Source organism: Rhamphochromis sp. 'chilingali' (genome assembly GCF_963969265.1).
Source record: "Rhamphochromis sp. 'chilingali' genome assembly, chromosome: 12".
In the NCBI taxonomy this organism is placed as follows: domain Eukaryota; kingdom Metazoa; phylum Chordata; class Actinopteri; order Cichliformes; family Cichlidae; genus Rhamphochromis; species Rhamphochromis sp. 'chilingali'.
The window spans coordinates 1,461,333-1,478,194 of NC_137939.1; the positions used below are offsets into that span (position 1 = coordinate 1,461,333).

The 16,862-nt window shown below is 41.2% G+C and overlaps 2 protein-coding genes across 2 annotated transcripts; both read right to left on the reverse strand.

The window, feature by feature from the left end:
• Positions 1–2,690: 2,690 nt before the first annotated feature.
• On the reverse strand, positions 2,691–5,086 carry phlda3 (pleckstrin homology-like domain, family A, member 3). The gene is made up of 2 exons (XM_080899080.1): positions 4,384–5,086; positions 2,691–3,279 (listed from the first exon to the last, which is right to left on the reverse strand). Exon 1 carries the CDS (start codon positions 4,813–4,815, stop codon positions 4,393–4,395), a length of 423 nt encoding a protein of 140 aa, XP_080755206.1. The 5' UTR covers positions 4,816–5,086; the 3' UTR covers positions 2,691–3,279; positions 4,384–4,392.
• A 1,299-nt stretch (positions 5,087–6,385) lies between these two features.
• On the reverse strand, positions 6,386–15,465 carry csrp1a (cysteine and glycine-rich protein 1a). The gene is made up of 6 exons (XM_080899079.1): positions 15,140–15,465; positions 12,675–12,784; positions 10,901–11,069; positions 10,690–10,819; positions 10,514–10,610; positions 6,386–7,352 (listed from the first exon to the last, which is right to left on the reverse strand). Exons 2-6 carry the CDS (start codon positions 12,781–12,783, stop codon positions 7,276–7,278), a joined length of 582 nt encoding a protein of 193 aa, XP_080755205.1. The 5' UTR covers position 12,784; positions 15,140–15,465; the 3' UTR covers positions 6,386–7,275.
• Positions 15,466–16,862: the final 1,397 nt, after the last annotated feature.

The following is a 16,862-nucleotide window of genomic DNA, read 5'->3' on the forward strand; positions in this document are numbered from 1 at the left end:
TACAATTAGAAAAAGGCTAAGCAAATATGGCTTGTCTGAAAGGAGACGGCTTCTGCTCGGGTGTTGCGATGGCCCGGTTAAAGTCTAGACTTAAGTCTGATTAAAATGCTGAGGCAGGACCTTAAGAGAGCTGTGTACAAATAAATGCCTGGAAACTGAACTGAAACAACATTTAAAGAAAGAGAGGGCCAAAACTTTCCAACAGCAATTTCCAGAAACTGATAAAAGTCAACCACACACACACACACACACACACACACACACACACACACACACACACACACACACACACACACACACACACACACACACACACACAAAGGCATTCTGTTTGCAGTCCTGCACAGTGTGTGACAACAGATAATGGAGAATGTAAACCAAAGAGGGAAAAAACAGAAAAAAACTTTTTAAACACACAGATTATCTGAGAACTTGGATAAGCCCGACACAGATTCATGCACACAGACTGGTGTACACACACACACGGACATTTTCCTCACTTAAAAGTGGCGAGACAGACCTCTAGTGGTTTAATATTTACACAGCAGCTCCATCTCTAGAAGCTGAGAAGCTGGAGGCTTGCCAACGATTTTTGAAGTGAGCTCTGGTCAGTGAAGAATGCACTCCAACATAAACTAATCAACAGACGGTCCCATTGGTGTCAACATCAGGAGAACATTGTGAGTCCACATCTGACACCACTCTGGTTCTTAATTAATTGTAGCTCTATTTTCCATGTTTGTCAGATTCCCTGGAAAGATGATGTTTAAACAGAGAAGAGCTCGAGAGGATGTGGAGGGTGAAGGTGACGGTGGTCCCCGTGGTAATCGGAGCACTCGGTGCGGTGACTCCCAAACTAGGCGAGTGGCTCCAGCAGATCCCGGGAACGACATCGTAGATCTCTGTCCAGAAGAGCGCAGTCCTGGGAACAGCTAAGATACTGCGCAGGACCCTCAAGCTCCCATATAGAAATGAATAATTGCACTGAGACACGCTTAAAAGAAGTGGATGACACTTTGGTGTTGTGAGGGAGAAAAAGATGCAAGTTAATGTATGTTTTCATATAATACTGTAGATACATGTTTGCTATTAGCTGGTATCTTGTCACTTTCATAACTGTTCCATCACATTCTAGTCGACCCCCCCAAAACAACACTTTTTTAAATACTTATTTATTCTAGATATTGGCCCAATTGCTTATTGTCAGAGGGTTATAAATGTAATCTTACTATCACCAACCAGCTGACAACTAGCTAGCTAAATAAACAAAAACAGCTGGTTAAAATCTACCTTTATGCAAGCTAATGTTAGTCTCAAGTCTCCTAAAAAACAAAGTTTCCCTCTGATAAACAGTTTAGTTACATTCTCACATCATATGAGAGTCTATTTGTTAAGTGTCCGAGTCCTACCATGTTAGATTCTCTTCAAAGAAAGTTTCACAAACGCCAGCTACAAGCAGCTAACACCTGCAATGCAGCAGTGCTTACCGACAAAAACTCACCTCAGTGCCTTCATCAGACAGAAGTTAGCTTCACTGACTCATCAGCTTTACACTTTAAATTTCACAGCCTCCTCCAGAGTAAACAGAGGTGGACACAGGTATATTGGCAGTTGAGGTAAACAGCAGACTAAAAGCCTAAACAGGGCATTCTAACTCATTTTACATCAGGGGACACATACACCTAGTTACTTTGGTGTAGTATTAATGACTGTGGGGAGATTAGATTAGATCAGAGTTCTTGCTGGGCCGATTCTGGCCCCCGGACCTCATTGTTTGACACCCCTGGATTACACTCACTACAGATGAACAGCCACTATAGCAAACTAAATTCTGTTGACTGCAATCTGCTGACCTCTAGTGGTGAGATTTTACACACTGTACCTTTAAAGGTGTAACCTCTCCACGGCTCTACTTCACATATATTCTCTGTGAAACCTGCTCTCCACACAAATCCACACACGCAAACATACTGCTTAATACAATGATCCATCTCTACTTCTTGCAGCACTCCTTGTCCTTTGCTGACTCATGCGGTGTGGCAATGGGGGTTTTCCACAGGAACACGAGAAGTTGCTATACAACTAGCCCTTTATTCTAAAAGTGCACCGAGCCACACAGCTAAACATATCACACACAGACTGCTATATTCTTGATATACACACAAAAACATGCACAAGATGATTAAATGAACAATAAATTCTATGTCTCCTTGACAAGAATCTGCTGATGCTTAGGTCTGGATGAACTTCATGCTGGGTGTGCACACACGTTCCTGTAGGTGAATCTGTGTGGGTGGATGTTTGTGTGCACATGCCTCAGGCTCACTGTGCTTCTCATTAGTCCTCCAAACCGCTCAGAACAAAAGGTGCCCTGACTTCAGCACACACGCAATAGCAGGAAAACCATGCCCCTGTGTGTGTGTGTGTGTGTGTGTGTGTGTGTGTGTGTGTGTGTGTGTGTGTGTGTGTGTGTGTGTGTGTGTGTGTGTGTGTGTGTGTGTGTGTGTGTGTGTGTGTGTTTTCCAGAGGCTATAACAGCAAGGTTAACGCACAACCGGAAACAGATGAGCTTAGCAATTAATGGTCTGAATCTAAAATAAACTGTGGCTGACAGTTCAGTGCTAAAAGACTTTAGACTTCCCAGTGAACAGTGAAATGAAGTGAAACACCATTTAAAAATAGAAGACCAACTAAAATATGTCAGAAAAATCTGGATTACAAAAATTTATTATTATTATTTTACAGTTCTAATACTGTACATGGTTTAAGCAAATATGTAGTATACAGAGTGCAATATATCAGAAACAAAATACTTCAATTCCATCTTTAGAAAACCTCAAAGATCTGCTCATTCTGTAAGTTAAAGTTTTCAAAGTAAGTCATACCAATCCTTCAAAAACAAGCCTGCAGAACAAATCGACTCCTGTTTCAGCAGCGTCAAAAACTGTCGCAAAATGATGTTCAAAAATGAAGATGCTACTGAAACATCAAGGCACAAAGGGTAAACTGTTCCCAGAAAACAGCTTTTTTATGCAGGAGTCTCCAAATTGTCCTTAAGCAATGAGATCAGGACAGAAACAAAGTCTTTATCCACAGTTTATCAGATTCCTATACTTTGAGTGACTGCAAGTGAATGAGGGAAGACAAGATGAGTTTCTGTGACACTTGTTCTCAGTCGTTTGTTCCATGGTCACTGATGACCTTTTTGTGCATCCTCTGGATCTGGTGAGTTGTACTACTTTCCCCTTCTTATTGATTCCCTCCAAGGAAGTAGGAAGGCTGAAGGAAGAGAAAAAGATTTTTATTTATTTTATTTTTTACCATTGAAAAACGAAATAAATAATTTAAAACACACGCACAGATATGGTTATTAACGTCTATGTTCAGCAGCAGGGTCGCTCAAAAGTGCATTTGTAATGAGTTAAATTGCACTGTTACCACGGCTCCTAAGTTAATTTAGGCACTTGACTAGAGCTGCTCTCTTAAAGAACCATCGCTGCAGATTCCTAAACTGTGAGCTCATAGTTCAGACTCACACATTTGGGTCAGGAGTTCATTTGAGATGACCGGTTTCATTAAATAACTCTGTTTCCATTAGATGGTGACGACTGTACCCTTGATCTCAAAAGTCACAACGACAGATTAACACCCTTAGTGTCCCACTGCTTCATGTCAACTAAACCCATAAGGAAAGTCAGTGTGTGTGTTTGTGCGCGTGTTTAAAAATACTCGACTGCTTGGTGAGGGAGGGGCAGGCAGATGTTATTTTGAAGGCTCACGTTGCATCTTAATTATGTCCTCAAGTGAAGCTGGTTTGTGTCTACTGAGGTGTAGTACAGGCAGATGAGCATAGTAAGAAAAACTCGGAGAGGACTCTAACTCGGTGGAACATCTAAACACTGAAGTGGTTCTTGTAAATAACCTTCAGCACGAGCTTAACGTGAGTGCTTCTCAGCTCTGTGTCACCTCATTCCCAAGAGTCTCGGTCTTTTCATTCCTTTCCATCCAGCTATTGCAACAACTTGTTTGGTGATTAGCACAAAAAGGAAATAACATGTTAAGTCAGGTGTTTTACTGCCGGCACACGGCTGTGCGTTTAGCTGCCAATTGCTTGAAAAACCAATAATAATAATAATAATAATGATGATGATGATGATGATGATGATGTTTGTTTAGCTGAGGTATTTGCTTGGGATTCACTGCCAGTCTCAGTTACTGGGAGTGAACTTGAGGATATTTGAGCAATGAGAGGGTGTGGTGCCACTCTCTCCAGAGCCCAGATAAAATGATTTCTACATAAATGAAATAAAAGCTTTCCCACGCCAATAAGTCACACTTTGACTTCTAGCTATTTCAGTCCAACCAGACAACAACTTAGGATACCTTCGACAATCAGAGCTCCTCGTCCTCCCCAGTGCTGCCCAGGTGTCCCGTAGACAGGTGCCGGTTCCTCCCGGTCTGCACGGCTTGTAGGTTCTTATAGCGCACCAAAGCCAGAGCAATCTCTGCGTTCCACGCTGTGCCGTCCTGCGGACACCGAAAGTCAATTTCCTTGCCCGTAACCATGACCACAGTGAAGTACACCAGCCCTCGCTTATACTCCACGCAGTCCACCGTGACCATGCGCTCAAAGTGAAGCTCCTTGACTTTGGAGCTCGACGCCAAACCCGGAGCATCACCGCCGCCTCCTTTGCAGTTGTGCAGGCGCAGCCCGTCCTCAGTGAGGACGCAGCGCTTCTTCTTCCACAGCTGGAGAAGTCCGCTGCTGCGCTTCTCTAGCAGTCCGTCTCTCATCGCCTTGGCCGCGAAGGACATTTCCACGCTGAAGGAACCTCTTCAGTACCAGACACTAGACAACTTAATCCTCTGATAGATACTGAATCTATTAAATACGCATCGCGTGTCTTGCCGTATCAACGTCCCTCGGGGAAACAGATTCGCTACAGTAAATATGATGTTAAACACATTTGTCTATTACAACAAGGTTTGTGAATAAGTTCCGTCTGTGCGCAATGACAGGACACCGTGCGGGTTGGTAGGCTGCTCTGCCTGGATATGTTTGAACATGCCCGGCTCCTGTCTGGACCTTCTCCCCCTTTCAACTAGCACCCGCCTCCTTCTCAGTGACGGCAGGAGAAGATCCGGGCTGTTTATGAAATTCCCATCTTGAGTGTGTGCGTCAGCGTGCAGTGCGCGCGAAAGAAAGACAGGCACAGAGAGTCAGTTAGTGCACGCTGACAGTTGTGTTTTACAGCACTCTGCATAGCAGCCTTTTTATGTGTTTCAGTGGTGGAGAGTGCTCAGAACTTTAACATAGCAACACCAGGGTAAATATACTTCTTAGTCTTTACGAGTTAGCTCACTCAAGTAAAAAGAAAAAAGTATTAAATAAGCAAAAGTAGTGCAGAATGGCCAATATCAGAATAATGGATTATAATTACGAGTACACCAGTATGTTCATGTTTAATGCTGCCAGTGGTAATTATGGGCCTAACTTGATTATTGGTTACCATTTTTTCTTCTGTTTATGCTATTCATCTTCAAAGTAACTCGTTATCAACGTGAGAGCTGTGGAGGAAAGTGCAACGTTTTTTAAAAACTGAATTCCACAACAAAGGTAAACACAGAGTAGATGGGTTCAGGCCTGACCATCTCCCTTTGAGGTCGCAGTGCACCTGTAGAAAAACCTGCTAACACACCTTTCTGTATAAATGAGTAAACTAAAATGCTAATATGCTTAAAGTGCAATAAGCGCTCATTTATAAGCCTTGAAACTCCTTATTAGAAACTATGTAATCTCGCCTCTCTGAGAGCTGGAATGTGAGTGGGTGGCATGGCGGATAAAGTTGGATAAAGAGTTCAAACTGCTGAATGACTAATCAGCCGGTTAGTGATCATCACCTTCTGGAAACAATGTCGTTACAAGGTAGGGCTACACGCAAAGATGTCCAATTTGCCTCATCTACAGATTTCACATTAAGGATGAAATATTTACAACTAGTGAAATAAAAATGTATATTTCATTTGATTAACAGATTATATTTTCATAACTTTAGAGCTCCGCTTTCACTTCTCTGTCGAACTAATGTGGTGGAATTTGTTGGTAAATTCTTTCTGACATTCTTACGTGATAGATAAGCTTTGTGGGTGGAGTGTATCTGTGATTCCCCTAATTTTACAAGATACTGGACTTACCTGGTCCCAGTGTGTCGCGTGGTGTGAGAGGAATGGATACGATGTATCCTGCACGTGTCGTTTCTTAAAACCAAAACAGAAACCACCACCTATGATACTCGCCTCAGACACAAACCGAGACAAGGAGGCCGAGGAGGCAGTTTCACTTCACTTTGTGCCAATAAAAACAATGACACCAAATACATTCTCTCTGTAGTTTATTTATCATCATGCTATTCAGAAAGCATACCGCAATTGTGAAATTTTAGATGGCTGTATAGGTTATCTTGTGATGTTAAAAGGTGATCGTCTGACAAAAAGTGATTTCCGTTGATTGTATGTCTTTTTGTGTGTGTTTGTGTGCTGTTCTTTTTAATATCTCTGTTTATATTGATAAATAGTCTGCAGTCAGCACCATTTACGAAGGTGTTATATATAAAATAAAAAATTCATCTGTTTAGCAGGTTTCTTTTTGACATTATTGTACACACTCTATATTCTATAATATAATCAATCCACCTAAAACATCTTTGTATAACTGTTGTGTTATTTGGTGCAACCTCTGCTGCAGTGACAGTTTTACATTCGTTATTAAAGGATGTATAAAAGTCTCTGATTGCAGCTTCTACCTCATGACAGAAATATATCTTCTGACTTCAAGTGGCTCGATATCAACCAAGAGAGATGTTTGACACACGTTTCACAGACCAACAAGTGATTTACAACCATTTAAGTACGAACAATAATTTCGGGCCAAATACCGGAAATCGTTTTTGGCAGGCGATCATTTTTTATGACAACACCAGGGGTTGCAAGTGTTGAGAGAAAAAATAATTCTTAATGAGAGGACGATATTTTTGAGTGCAAATCACCCATGCAGTTTTACATAGATATTCATGTTCACTAAATGTGCATATGTGGCAGCACTGCAATAGTATTCACCTGTTTCTATGGGATTATGAAGGTGTCATCCTTTCGACTGTACAGTTTATAAAAGCAGCTTTCTATCAAGCGCGTCTGTGGATATAGGTCGTCTGCCCCCTGCAGGAAGAGCCAGGCAGTGCAGTAATCTGGAGCTGTGCTGCTGAAGATACGCGGTTCCTACTGAGTGTGCGCCAGCGCCCCGGCTCCCAGTCCATAGCCAAATCCTTTGGGACCAAAGTTTTTGCCGTAACAAGCTGTTGAGAACAAAGGTAATGCCATAAGACTCCACACTTTGCCATCCTCCCATATAGCTCACGGTGGCCTGCTTGGATCAGCTTTGATGTGAGTGTTTGATTTCCATCTGGCAAACATGATATTCCTCGATTGAATTCCTCACAGGGACCAAAGTTTCTTCAGGATTGTTGGTAGAAGGACTTTTGACTTCCCCCTCAAATGTGTTTTTTAGGCCATGCTGTCTTCTGGATCTACAGACTCACAGATTGAGTTAGCATTAGCTCAAGCTGGTGTGCACCACTTAGCAACGGCCTTAACAAATAAATTTTACATATGAGCAAACTAAAGAATATATTGCACCACAGCTCCCATCCCATGCTGGTTCTTCTATATACAGACTATTTCATTTGTGCGCCTCTAAATGCTCAGTGTTACCGCTCAAGTGCAGATTCTGTGGCGTGTTTCGGCCCTGAAACATGATACCAGCGTTAGATTTACACCTTTGCGGCTGTTAGATTGCAGGAATGAGTAAACACTTTAATTCAGCAGTTTAATTCTGAACTTTGTTTGCTGGGTCTCATATTCCTCAGCTACATAGCCCATACTGAGTACCTGAAAAACGTGTTTCTCTGTATGTGCCTATACATGGGGCTGGGTTGTCCCAGACACAATAAAGGGGTTAATGTGCCCATATAACAGAATATTGAGCTGAAAGGTGTTGGACCCTGGGAGCATTGATAAGCTCCGCTATTCATCACCAGTGGGTTCAATTTACAGTACACACCTACAAGGTATTGTGACAAAATAATAAAAACGAATATGAGCCTGTGATGTTGTGTTAACAACATTGTTGGATTATACACTTGCCGGCCACTTTATTAGGTACACATGTTTAACTGGTCGTTAATGCAAATGTCCAATAAGCCAATCACATGGCAGCAAGTCTGTGCATTTAAGCATGCAGATGTGATCAAGATGACCTGTAGAATTACTATGGGGAATTTCAGAAACTGCTGATCTACTGGGATTTTCACACAGCGATCTCCAGGGTTTACAGAGGATGCTCTGAAAAAGAGAAAATATCTAGTGGGTGGCATGTATCTGGAAGAAAATGCCTTCTTGATGCCAGATGTCCGAGGAGAATGGCCAGACTGTTTCAAGCGGATAGCCAGGCAATAATAACTCAAATAACTACTTGTTACAACCAAGGACATCTTTCTCTGACTGACCTCTGTCTCCTTTGTCAGCTAATAACGGCACTGAGTGTCGGGATCCTGGGTCTTTTTGACCCAACGTTTTGAGTTTTACTTTATTTTGATGTTTATGATTCATGTTTAAGTTCATTGGGTTTTCTAAGTTCACTTGTTTATTAGTTTCCCCTTGTGTTTTCAACCCCTGTGTTAAGTCTCTCTTGTCCTTTATATGTTTCATGTCCTTTGTTGTCAAGTTCACGTTGTCACGTCTGCGTTTCATTATGTTTCCTGTTTTATTTTGAAGAGGTCCCGTGTTCCTGTGTTCAGTGTATTCAGCTTTATGTTTCCCCTGTGATGTTGTTATGTTCCTGTGTGTCAGCTGTTTCCCCCTGTGTTCCCACTTCCCTCATTAGCCTCCTGTGTGTATTTAGTCCGTGTTCTCTCACTCAGTCTTTGTCAGGTCATCTGTTGTTTCACCGTGTTTCCAGGTCTGTTACTATCAGGGTTTTTCATGTTGTATTTTAGTTCACCTGTTTAGGTTAATGTTTAGTTTGTCTTTGCTCATTGTTGTGTCTTTTTGTCAGCCTTATTAAACGGCTCGCCTTTTGTTAATATTCAAGTTTTGTTCCAAGTTCGTTCATGTCTGCATTTTGGGTCCACTCTTCACAACACATACAGTCTGCCTCAGCGAGACTGTGACACTGAGGCTACTATGTGCAAACATTCAAAATTGGATGATAGAAAATTGAAAACATGTTGTCTATCCTTAATTTCTGCTACAACGTTTGGATGGCATGGCAGGGTCAGAATTTGGTGTACATCCTGCCTTTTATCAACAGTTTAGACTGCTGATGGTGTAGTTGTGTAAGAGGTAGTTTCTTGAATCACTTTGGGCCCATTAGTACAGCTTGAGCACTGATTAAACACAAACAGCCTACCCAAGTGCTACTGCTTGTCTTCAGATGGCTTCTTTCAGCAGAGTAATTCACCAGATCATCTCAAAGTGGTTTCCTGGACATGACAGTGAATTCACTCAAAGGGTCTTTACATTCACCACATCCCAATCTAATAATTAAGTTCAGTTCATTTTGTTTTTGTAGCACATTATCACAAAAACAGTTACCTCAAAGCCCTTCTTACTATAGTTAAAGACCCTACAAAAATAGAGCACTTTAGGGATGTGGTAAAACCGGAGATCTGTGTCATGGATGTGCAGCGGACAAATCTGCAGCGACTGCGTGATGCTGTCATGTCAGCGTGGACCAAAATCTCTTTCCAGCACCTCGTCTAATCGGTGATGTGAAGAATTCAGGCAGTTTTCAAGGCAAAATTGGTTCAAGCCATTACTAGCAACGTGTACCTAATAAAGTGGCTGGTGAGTGTTTGCTGGTATTTATTGAAATGAGTCAGAAAGTAATAGATAAAGTTATTTTTTCATTTAGCACATAGCTTGATAGCTATACAGTGCATAGTTTGTGTAATTAATTTATAATAGGCTTACAGATTTTGATGAAGAGAACCTTTCGGAGTCATTGTTTAACTTGTTGCAGGCATGAACTTTGAATCCCAGGTTTAGAGTTCAACTGAAATCATAAAACTTCTATTTTTCTGAGTAACTGCACCCTCTGTTGTATTCTAGGGTTTATTACAACTCATTTGGCCATTCTTATAAAAAAGGAGTTCGTTTTTAACCACAAGCCTCATTTATAAAGACTTTTTTTTCTTTCAGCCCAAGTTATATATATTTAGTGTTCCTATCACCTATATTATCTGTTTCAGATCCTTCCTGGGCCTGAATGGGTTAGCTTTCCTAGCTTTGCGCCCATGGAAACACATCTTAATTGTGACAGTCATTGACCCATGGGAAATGTTTGAAGTTTGGACCCAATGTGGAGGTATGTTACACCTGCATTCTTTTTAAAGGCCAGCAGGTGGCAGTAAGTGCTGTTGTCTGGTTCTATAGAAGTCTTTGAAAGAGAGAGTTTTACCTTTGCAGTAGATTTCCCCTTCCTTATCAGCTAGTGTGGTTGATTCAAGGCTCTTCCCACAAGTGGCGCATGTAAAACATCCAGACTTATGCCATGCCTGTAAACATATACAAGCCTCGTTTTAAAGCAGTTGTGTTTTTCTTGCATGCGCGCATATATGCTTGTGTTTTGCTTACACTCCCAGCTCCCATCACTTTCTCAGCAGCGTAGACAGACTTGCCACAGCGAGGGCATTTGTCTGATCCTCCAAACTTCTGAGCTAGCTTGGAGGGGTTTGGGTTGGTGGTAGGACGATGGGGACCGGGTCTGATGGGTAAAGAAGGCAACAAAATGTGGATAAGGAGCCTTAAAACCATCAAAAAGTATGCTTGCCTGTGTGTTACTCACTCTTCAGGTTTAATTCCCAGGGACTCTCCTTTGTCCATGCTGAGGGTTCCTGCTCCTTGGCCATAACCATAGCCTTTTGGCCCATATTTCTTACCATAGCATGCCTTGCAGTAGACTTCATCCATATGAACAGCAACAGTTGTGCTGTCCAAATTCTTCCCACACACCACTGTACAAAGAGACACGTTATTATTGTTTTGCATACCTTTGCACTTTTCGTTGAGCACGTTCATGTGTTTATAAAGGCTCCCAACTGTTTGCCTTATAAGGAACATTTTGTTTGAAGGAACATGTTCTCATCTAAATTCCATCACAGGAATGTTTGATTGTGATGCGAGAACACAAATAACTCCTCCAAACCCCATGAACCCACATTTCTTTCAAGATATCCAATTTATCATTATGAAGGATTTACAGTACACAAGAGATGAATACTTGTATGTGGAGTGGTCAAAATGTTTTGTCTGATGTTTCCTTTTTGAATTGCTGTGAGCATTTTAGCAATCCTGCTAGATTGTATCACTTCCAGGAAATCCTGTTTCCATTACTCGCAGATGCATATTTGCAGTTTTACCAGACAGCTCAACAAACATCAACTTGTTGACCCAAGCTGACCTAAACTACATGTTGGGGATCATAACTGGTGAAGACAAACCCAGCCACAAGTCAGTGTACTCTTAGTTCTGAGCCCAAGCTCGGACAGATGGGGATGCATGCGTCAGGATGGGTATTTGGTATAAGATCGTTGGCAGATAAAAGATGCAGATTGTCAAGAATTCTATTTTCTGGGTTAACAACTGCTATCGGTGCAAGGCCAGTAACTATAGTACTTTTGACTAGGATAGGGTTTGCAAGAGTTCAGGAGAGGTGGAGGCAGATGATTGGCTATGGCAACACCTAAAGAGAAAAGCCAAAAGAAGAAGAACAACTAAAAGAAAGCTCAAATAGACACTAAACAGTGGTCTTCAGTGTGAGAGCCATCAGTGTCCAAGCCAGAAAAAGCCAAAAACAGGAGCACCACTAGGAGCGCAACCTGAACCAAGATGGCGCCCGGGGTTTACTGGGTTCTCCACCTTAAATTCATCGCTGGTAGTTCTACCATCCTGATGCATATTAAGGAGAACATTCAGCATAAACAACCTGAAATGTGCTGCTATTTCTTCCTAGTTTTTGAAGTGGACTTCCAGGGAGTGACGCAGCGATAACAGGAATGGTCCCAGAAGTTTACAAAAAGCAGGAAACCAATCTAGAAGTCGATAGAGGCCAGAAATACACCGGCGTCCTTTTGGTTTTTTCATCGGCCTAGTTGCAGACTGTTTTAATCACATTTTATAAAGACACAGGACTCCTCTAGGTTAGTAGACTTTTTGCTCGTGCAACTCCTTGGAAGATAAAAAGGTTTTGTAGTGCTAACACATCAATGTAAATAACTGGATTTTATAAAGATACAAGACTTTTATATGAAGCTGGCTAATCCTGAAATGTGTTGATATTTTTTCTCTCTGCAGCTCATCTGAATAGACTCTGACAGGAAGTTAGAGCGAAAGGGGAACTGATCAGCTTAAGGCTCAGTTTCTAGGAGACACACACACAAAAAAATTAATAGACCAAGATGTAGTTCAAATATAGCTCAGCCAGACTTATACAGCATTTTCTCTTTGTCTGCACATACAGACGGCTCATACACATTAGGTTAATATTACATGTGCCTGTAATACGTGCCAAAAGTTCACTGGGCTCCACAATCACAGGAAACAGCAATCGGTTAACTCACTGCACAGGAAGCAGGATCTATGGAAGCTCCGCCCGTCACAGAGAACCTCTTCTGCAAAGTAAACCGTCTTTGAACAGCGGCCACACTTGTTTCCTCCTCCCAAAGGCATCCTTTAGTGATCCATGTTACACAGACAGAAAAACACACATATTTTGATATGAAATGAAGCTTTTGGTAAAACAGACGGTAGAAACAGCTGGAAATGCACCAAAAGGACCTTAAAGGTGCTTTAATTAATGAGTGGAAAGGGCCCTGAATAGAAAAACAGATGAATCAGTGGACTGTTAAATAGAACCATCATGGAAACACAAACCGTTATTGTTTTAGGAAACCTATTTAAACAGCCTTATTTGGTTGCCTGTACATCTGGCTTTGTAAGGCTAGGCTAGTAATTATGTTCCTGCCAGTTCTTTGTGGTTTCTGTAACGGAAAATCAAGCCAGAACTGCAGTGGAAAATTCTAGAAGAGTTCTTTTCTGTAAAAGGGCCAAAAACGAAAGGTCTCTTTCTTAAAAAAATAGAAGCAGTCATTGTGGAAGTTATGCGTAAGCATGATTTTCTGAGGAATGTTAAAGTCGATGGCATGTGAAAACCCTGCCATCCAGTCTGTTTCTGTCCAATGTGCTATTAGCACAACCCTCCCTGTCCATTCTTGCATATCTACTTCCACATTCCTGACCGTGTAAACCCTCCACCCCCTTTTTCATGGTCATGTCTCACATTTATCATCTACAGCTTCAGCCCGTAACCACACAGCACCTAATACCTGCAGTTGTGTTTTATACGGCTCAAAATATGTCAAAAAAAATTGACAACTCCATCAAGGTTAGCTTGCTTTTTCTAACTTAGATTACCTAAGACTTCTGGGCACAATATACAGTATGACTCACTCAGAAATAACAGGCGGTACCACATGGCCTCTGACTCTATTTGAAAATGTTAAAAATAACTTAGTACTTATACTTACTGTGAATATGAGCTCATTTCACTATGATACAGAATCATACGCTGCCTTTTTTGTCACTGTAAACGCAGTTTCTGTTAAGGGAACTAATGCAGTTTTCTTGGATGTAGCTGAGCCTTTAGAAAACTCTTATTCCAGTTTATAAATTATACGAGTTATTTATACATATCGTGTACAGTCACATGGATTCTTGTGTGTTAAATTATTCTGCACCCTACATCTTTCATGTAGAATTTAAAAGTGCTACTATCAATGAAAATAATTATAAAAACAGGGCTGTGTTGCTTGGTAATCACTGATAAATGGCTTTGCTTTGCAGCTTTAAGTTGAAGCTCAGTCATATTGTCTTGTATAGAAATTGAAAAAGTCACAGTTACAACTCACAAAGAGACCACAGGCACAGCCACGGAAGTCTAAACTGTAAAGTTTAGGGAAGCAGTGGTGAATGAGAGTTTTGGATGCATAGCTCAGAAGAAAGTGAAAGGTCTGCATCGTAAATGTTTATATGAGGAAGATGGAGACTAGCTGGCATTTTCAGTATCCGCTCATAAAGGATGGCAGTTTGCGTAGTTTTACAGTCTTGGAACATTCCTCAATCCCACTTAAAGCAGAAATGCCGGGAATGTTTTTGGACCAAGCAGTGATGGAAACATTTTAGAGTTTTCCAGCTGCCGACTTTGGAAACTATGACTTGAAATCTCAGATAAATGTCTCACTCTTCCATGTCATTTTGGAAGGGTGACCATCAGCATCAGTGGTTAAAAGCTTTTGTTGTTAGCAATGAGCCCGGCTCCCAGCTTCAGGACCGAGTATGTAGATGAGAAGGTGAGGAAAATGCTCGTGGATAATCAAGGCTATCAGTAATTGCTTAACTTTGTGTGGTGCTGTTGTTGATGCTTGTTCACTGATAGAATGGGACTGAGTTGACAGTCAGTTTGACCACAGGAGGGGAAATTCATAGAGAAGTGGGAGAATTGTCACTTGATGGATGAAAAGGTTACTGGAGACATTAGTTTTCCTTACATATACGTTACATAAATATTCTGTGTATCTGCTAAATTATTTCCATCAGGACGAATTCGAGCTCATGCTGATTGTGGTGGCTTTGCATGTTTAGACCTGCAAGGACACGCAGATATGAGAATGCTTTAGGGAAGGAGCAGTAAGGACTGGAAACTCCTACAAATCAGGAAGTCCACTAACAAATTTAATGTGACAGCATGTGATATCTGTGTGATTCAGGCAGAGCGTAATGTTGGTGAAAGTTAGTAGGAACTTGCTGTGCTGTATTTTCTTTATTGTGCATTACTATTCCTCTCTTGCGTTAATGTTTAGCTGCTCACTCTGAAACACTTTGCTGTAACGGAAACATAAAGGCACCCTGTGGTATTGTGGTATCATAAGTGTTGCAAGTGTCTTTCCCATCATGCATCAACAAAATAAGAAATTAGACAGAAGCAAACAGAATCCATCAGAACTCAAAATAAAAAATCTTTACTTACTTGCAGCAAGTAGAAGCTGTCAGTGAGGGATGATGGGCAGGAAGATCTTTCACAGGTCAGAGTAGCGTAAATGGAGCTGTGTGGTATGTTCAGGAAACCAGCTGTCCACAGTTAACTTTAAGTATGCAAGAAAAATAAAAAGGTCAGTCCTCTTAAAAACCTGATTTGAACAACTTTTACTGTGTTGCTATCCTTCAGGAGAGTGTCGGTGCGCTCCTCTCCGCTTTAACACTGTTCCAGATGTGTCGAAAGGGAGGAGCTTCTGCTGTTGCTGCTTCAGCCTGTAAACTTAGTCTGTGTGGAGGATCAGGGGAGCTTACTCTCCAAGTGAGAGCAGACGCAGTGAGAGCGGGAGGTGGGGTTGAACAGGAGTGAGCCGGGCTTCAAAAGCTGTGTGCTGGCTCGCACAGCCGAGAGATTTTCTTGTTGATTGCACTCCGTGTTTTGCAACTCTCTTGCACAAGGGCTGCCCTTCAATTTGTCAGACAGCCGCCAACAAACACTGAACCGTGATACTAAACTACATGAACTTCACATTGCTGAAAGACTTTCATCATGCATAAACATTAGTGTTCCAAACTGTGATCAGGGAGGATATTTTTTCTTGAAATGCAGACAGAACACAGGGCTTTCCTAGATTTCTTTAAGTTGTAATAAGAATGTGTAAAAGTGACCTTTGAAATAAATGCACAGAGAATTCGCTTATTCGATTATTGTTAATGTTTTAATACGGTGCTTAGCATTTTTATTAGACCAGCACCCAATGTCAGGTTTACCCCACAGCTGCCCTAAATTAACAGTATTATTATTATTGAGATGTTAAGTTACAGTTATTTACGTGTATTTCTGAACAGAAAAGATTTAGTTTTATTGGTTGAATGTTATGCTTGTCAAATTTCTGACTTTGCTGAGAAATGCAGTTAGCTGGCTCAGATTTATGCTCAGATTTGAGCATAAAACCATGAATTCGTTTTGTCATTTGCCTCATAAATAAAAATGTACGTTTTAGCTTCGTTTTTGACAGATTTCTAAAATATTTGTGTCTTCGTGTTTTTGTGACATCTCATCTTAACAAGCTTCACAATCAGTAGACTTCTTACTCTGTTCTACTACCTGCTCACAGGTTAACCTTTAACAGCTAATCAGTTTGAGTTCAGCTCTCAGCGTGATGTAATTTCAGAGTGATTCTATTTTATTACCAGAGCATTTAATGACCTTTAGGCACGAGCAGCAAAAGGTCACCCTGATATGCTTAATGGATGAGAAACGACAGAAACAGATGTGAAAATGTGTATATGAAGCATCCAGCTTTAACCTGACTTCACGCTACTGCCATCATGTGGTTAAGATGGGTAATATCAGCAGGATGCATTCCTGATTTTAATGTTAGATGCTTTTTGGAAATTTACTGGGTAACTTGTGCTGTCATTTTCTGGGAATAAGAAGAAAAGGAGAAAGTTTTCAAGGCTTTTTCAAAACTAATCGGCTTGTTTATATGATACCCTTCAATGCCCGGGTGGCACGGTGCCTGTGATGTTGTCATTGTTGCAATAAAGTGTTTGAGTTCATTTAATAAAAGTTAAGTAGTACAACCAAGTGTTTTAGAGTACCACGGCTGACAAACCTAATAGTATTTTTCTTATTCATATGTGTAGAGGGATTTTTGAGGGCTGCAGGTGTGAAAAGCTGCCCTTTAAGACAGTCACAGCATCGCTTGGAGTTT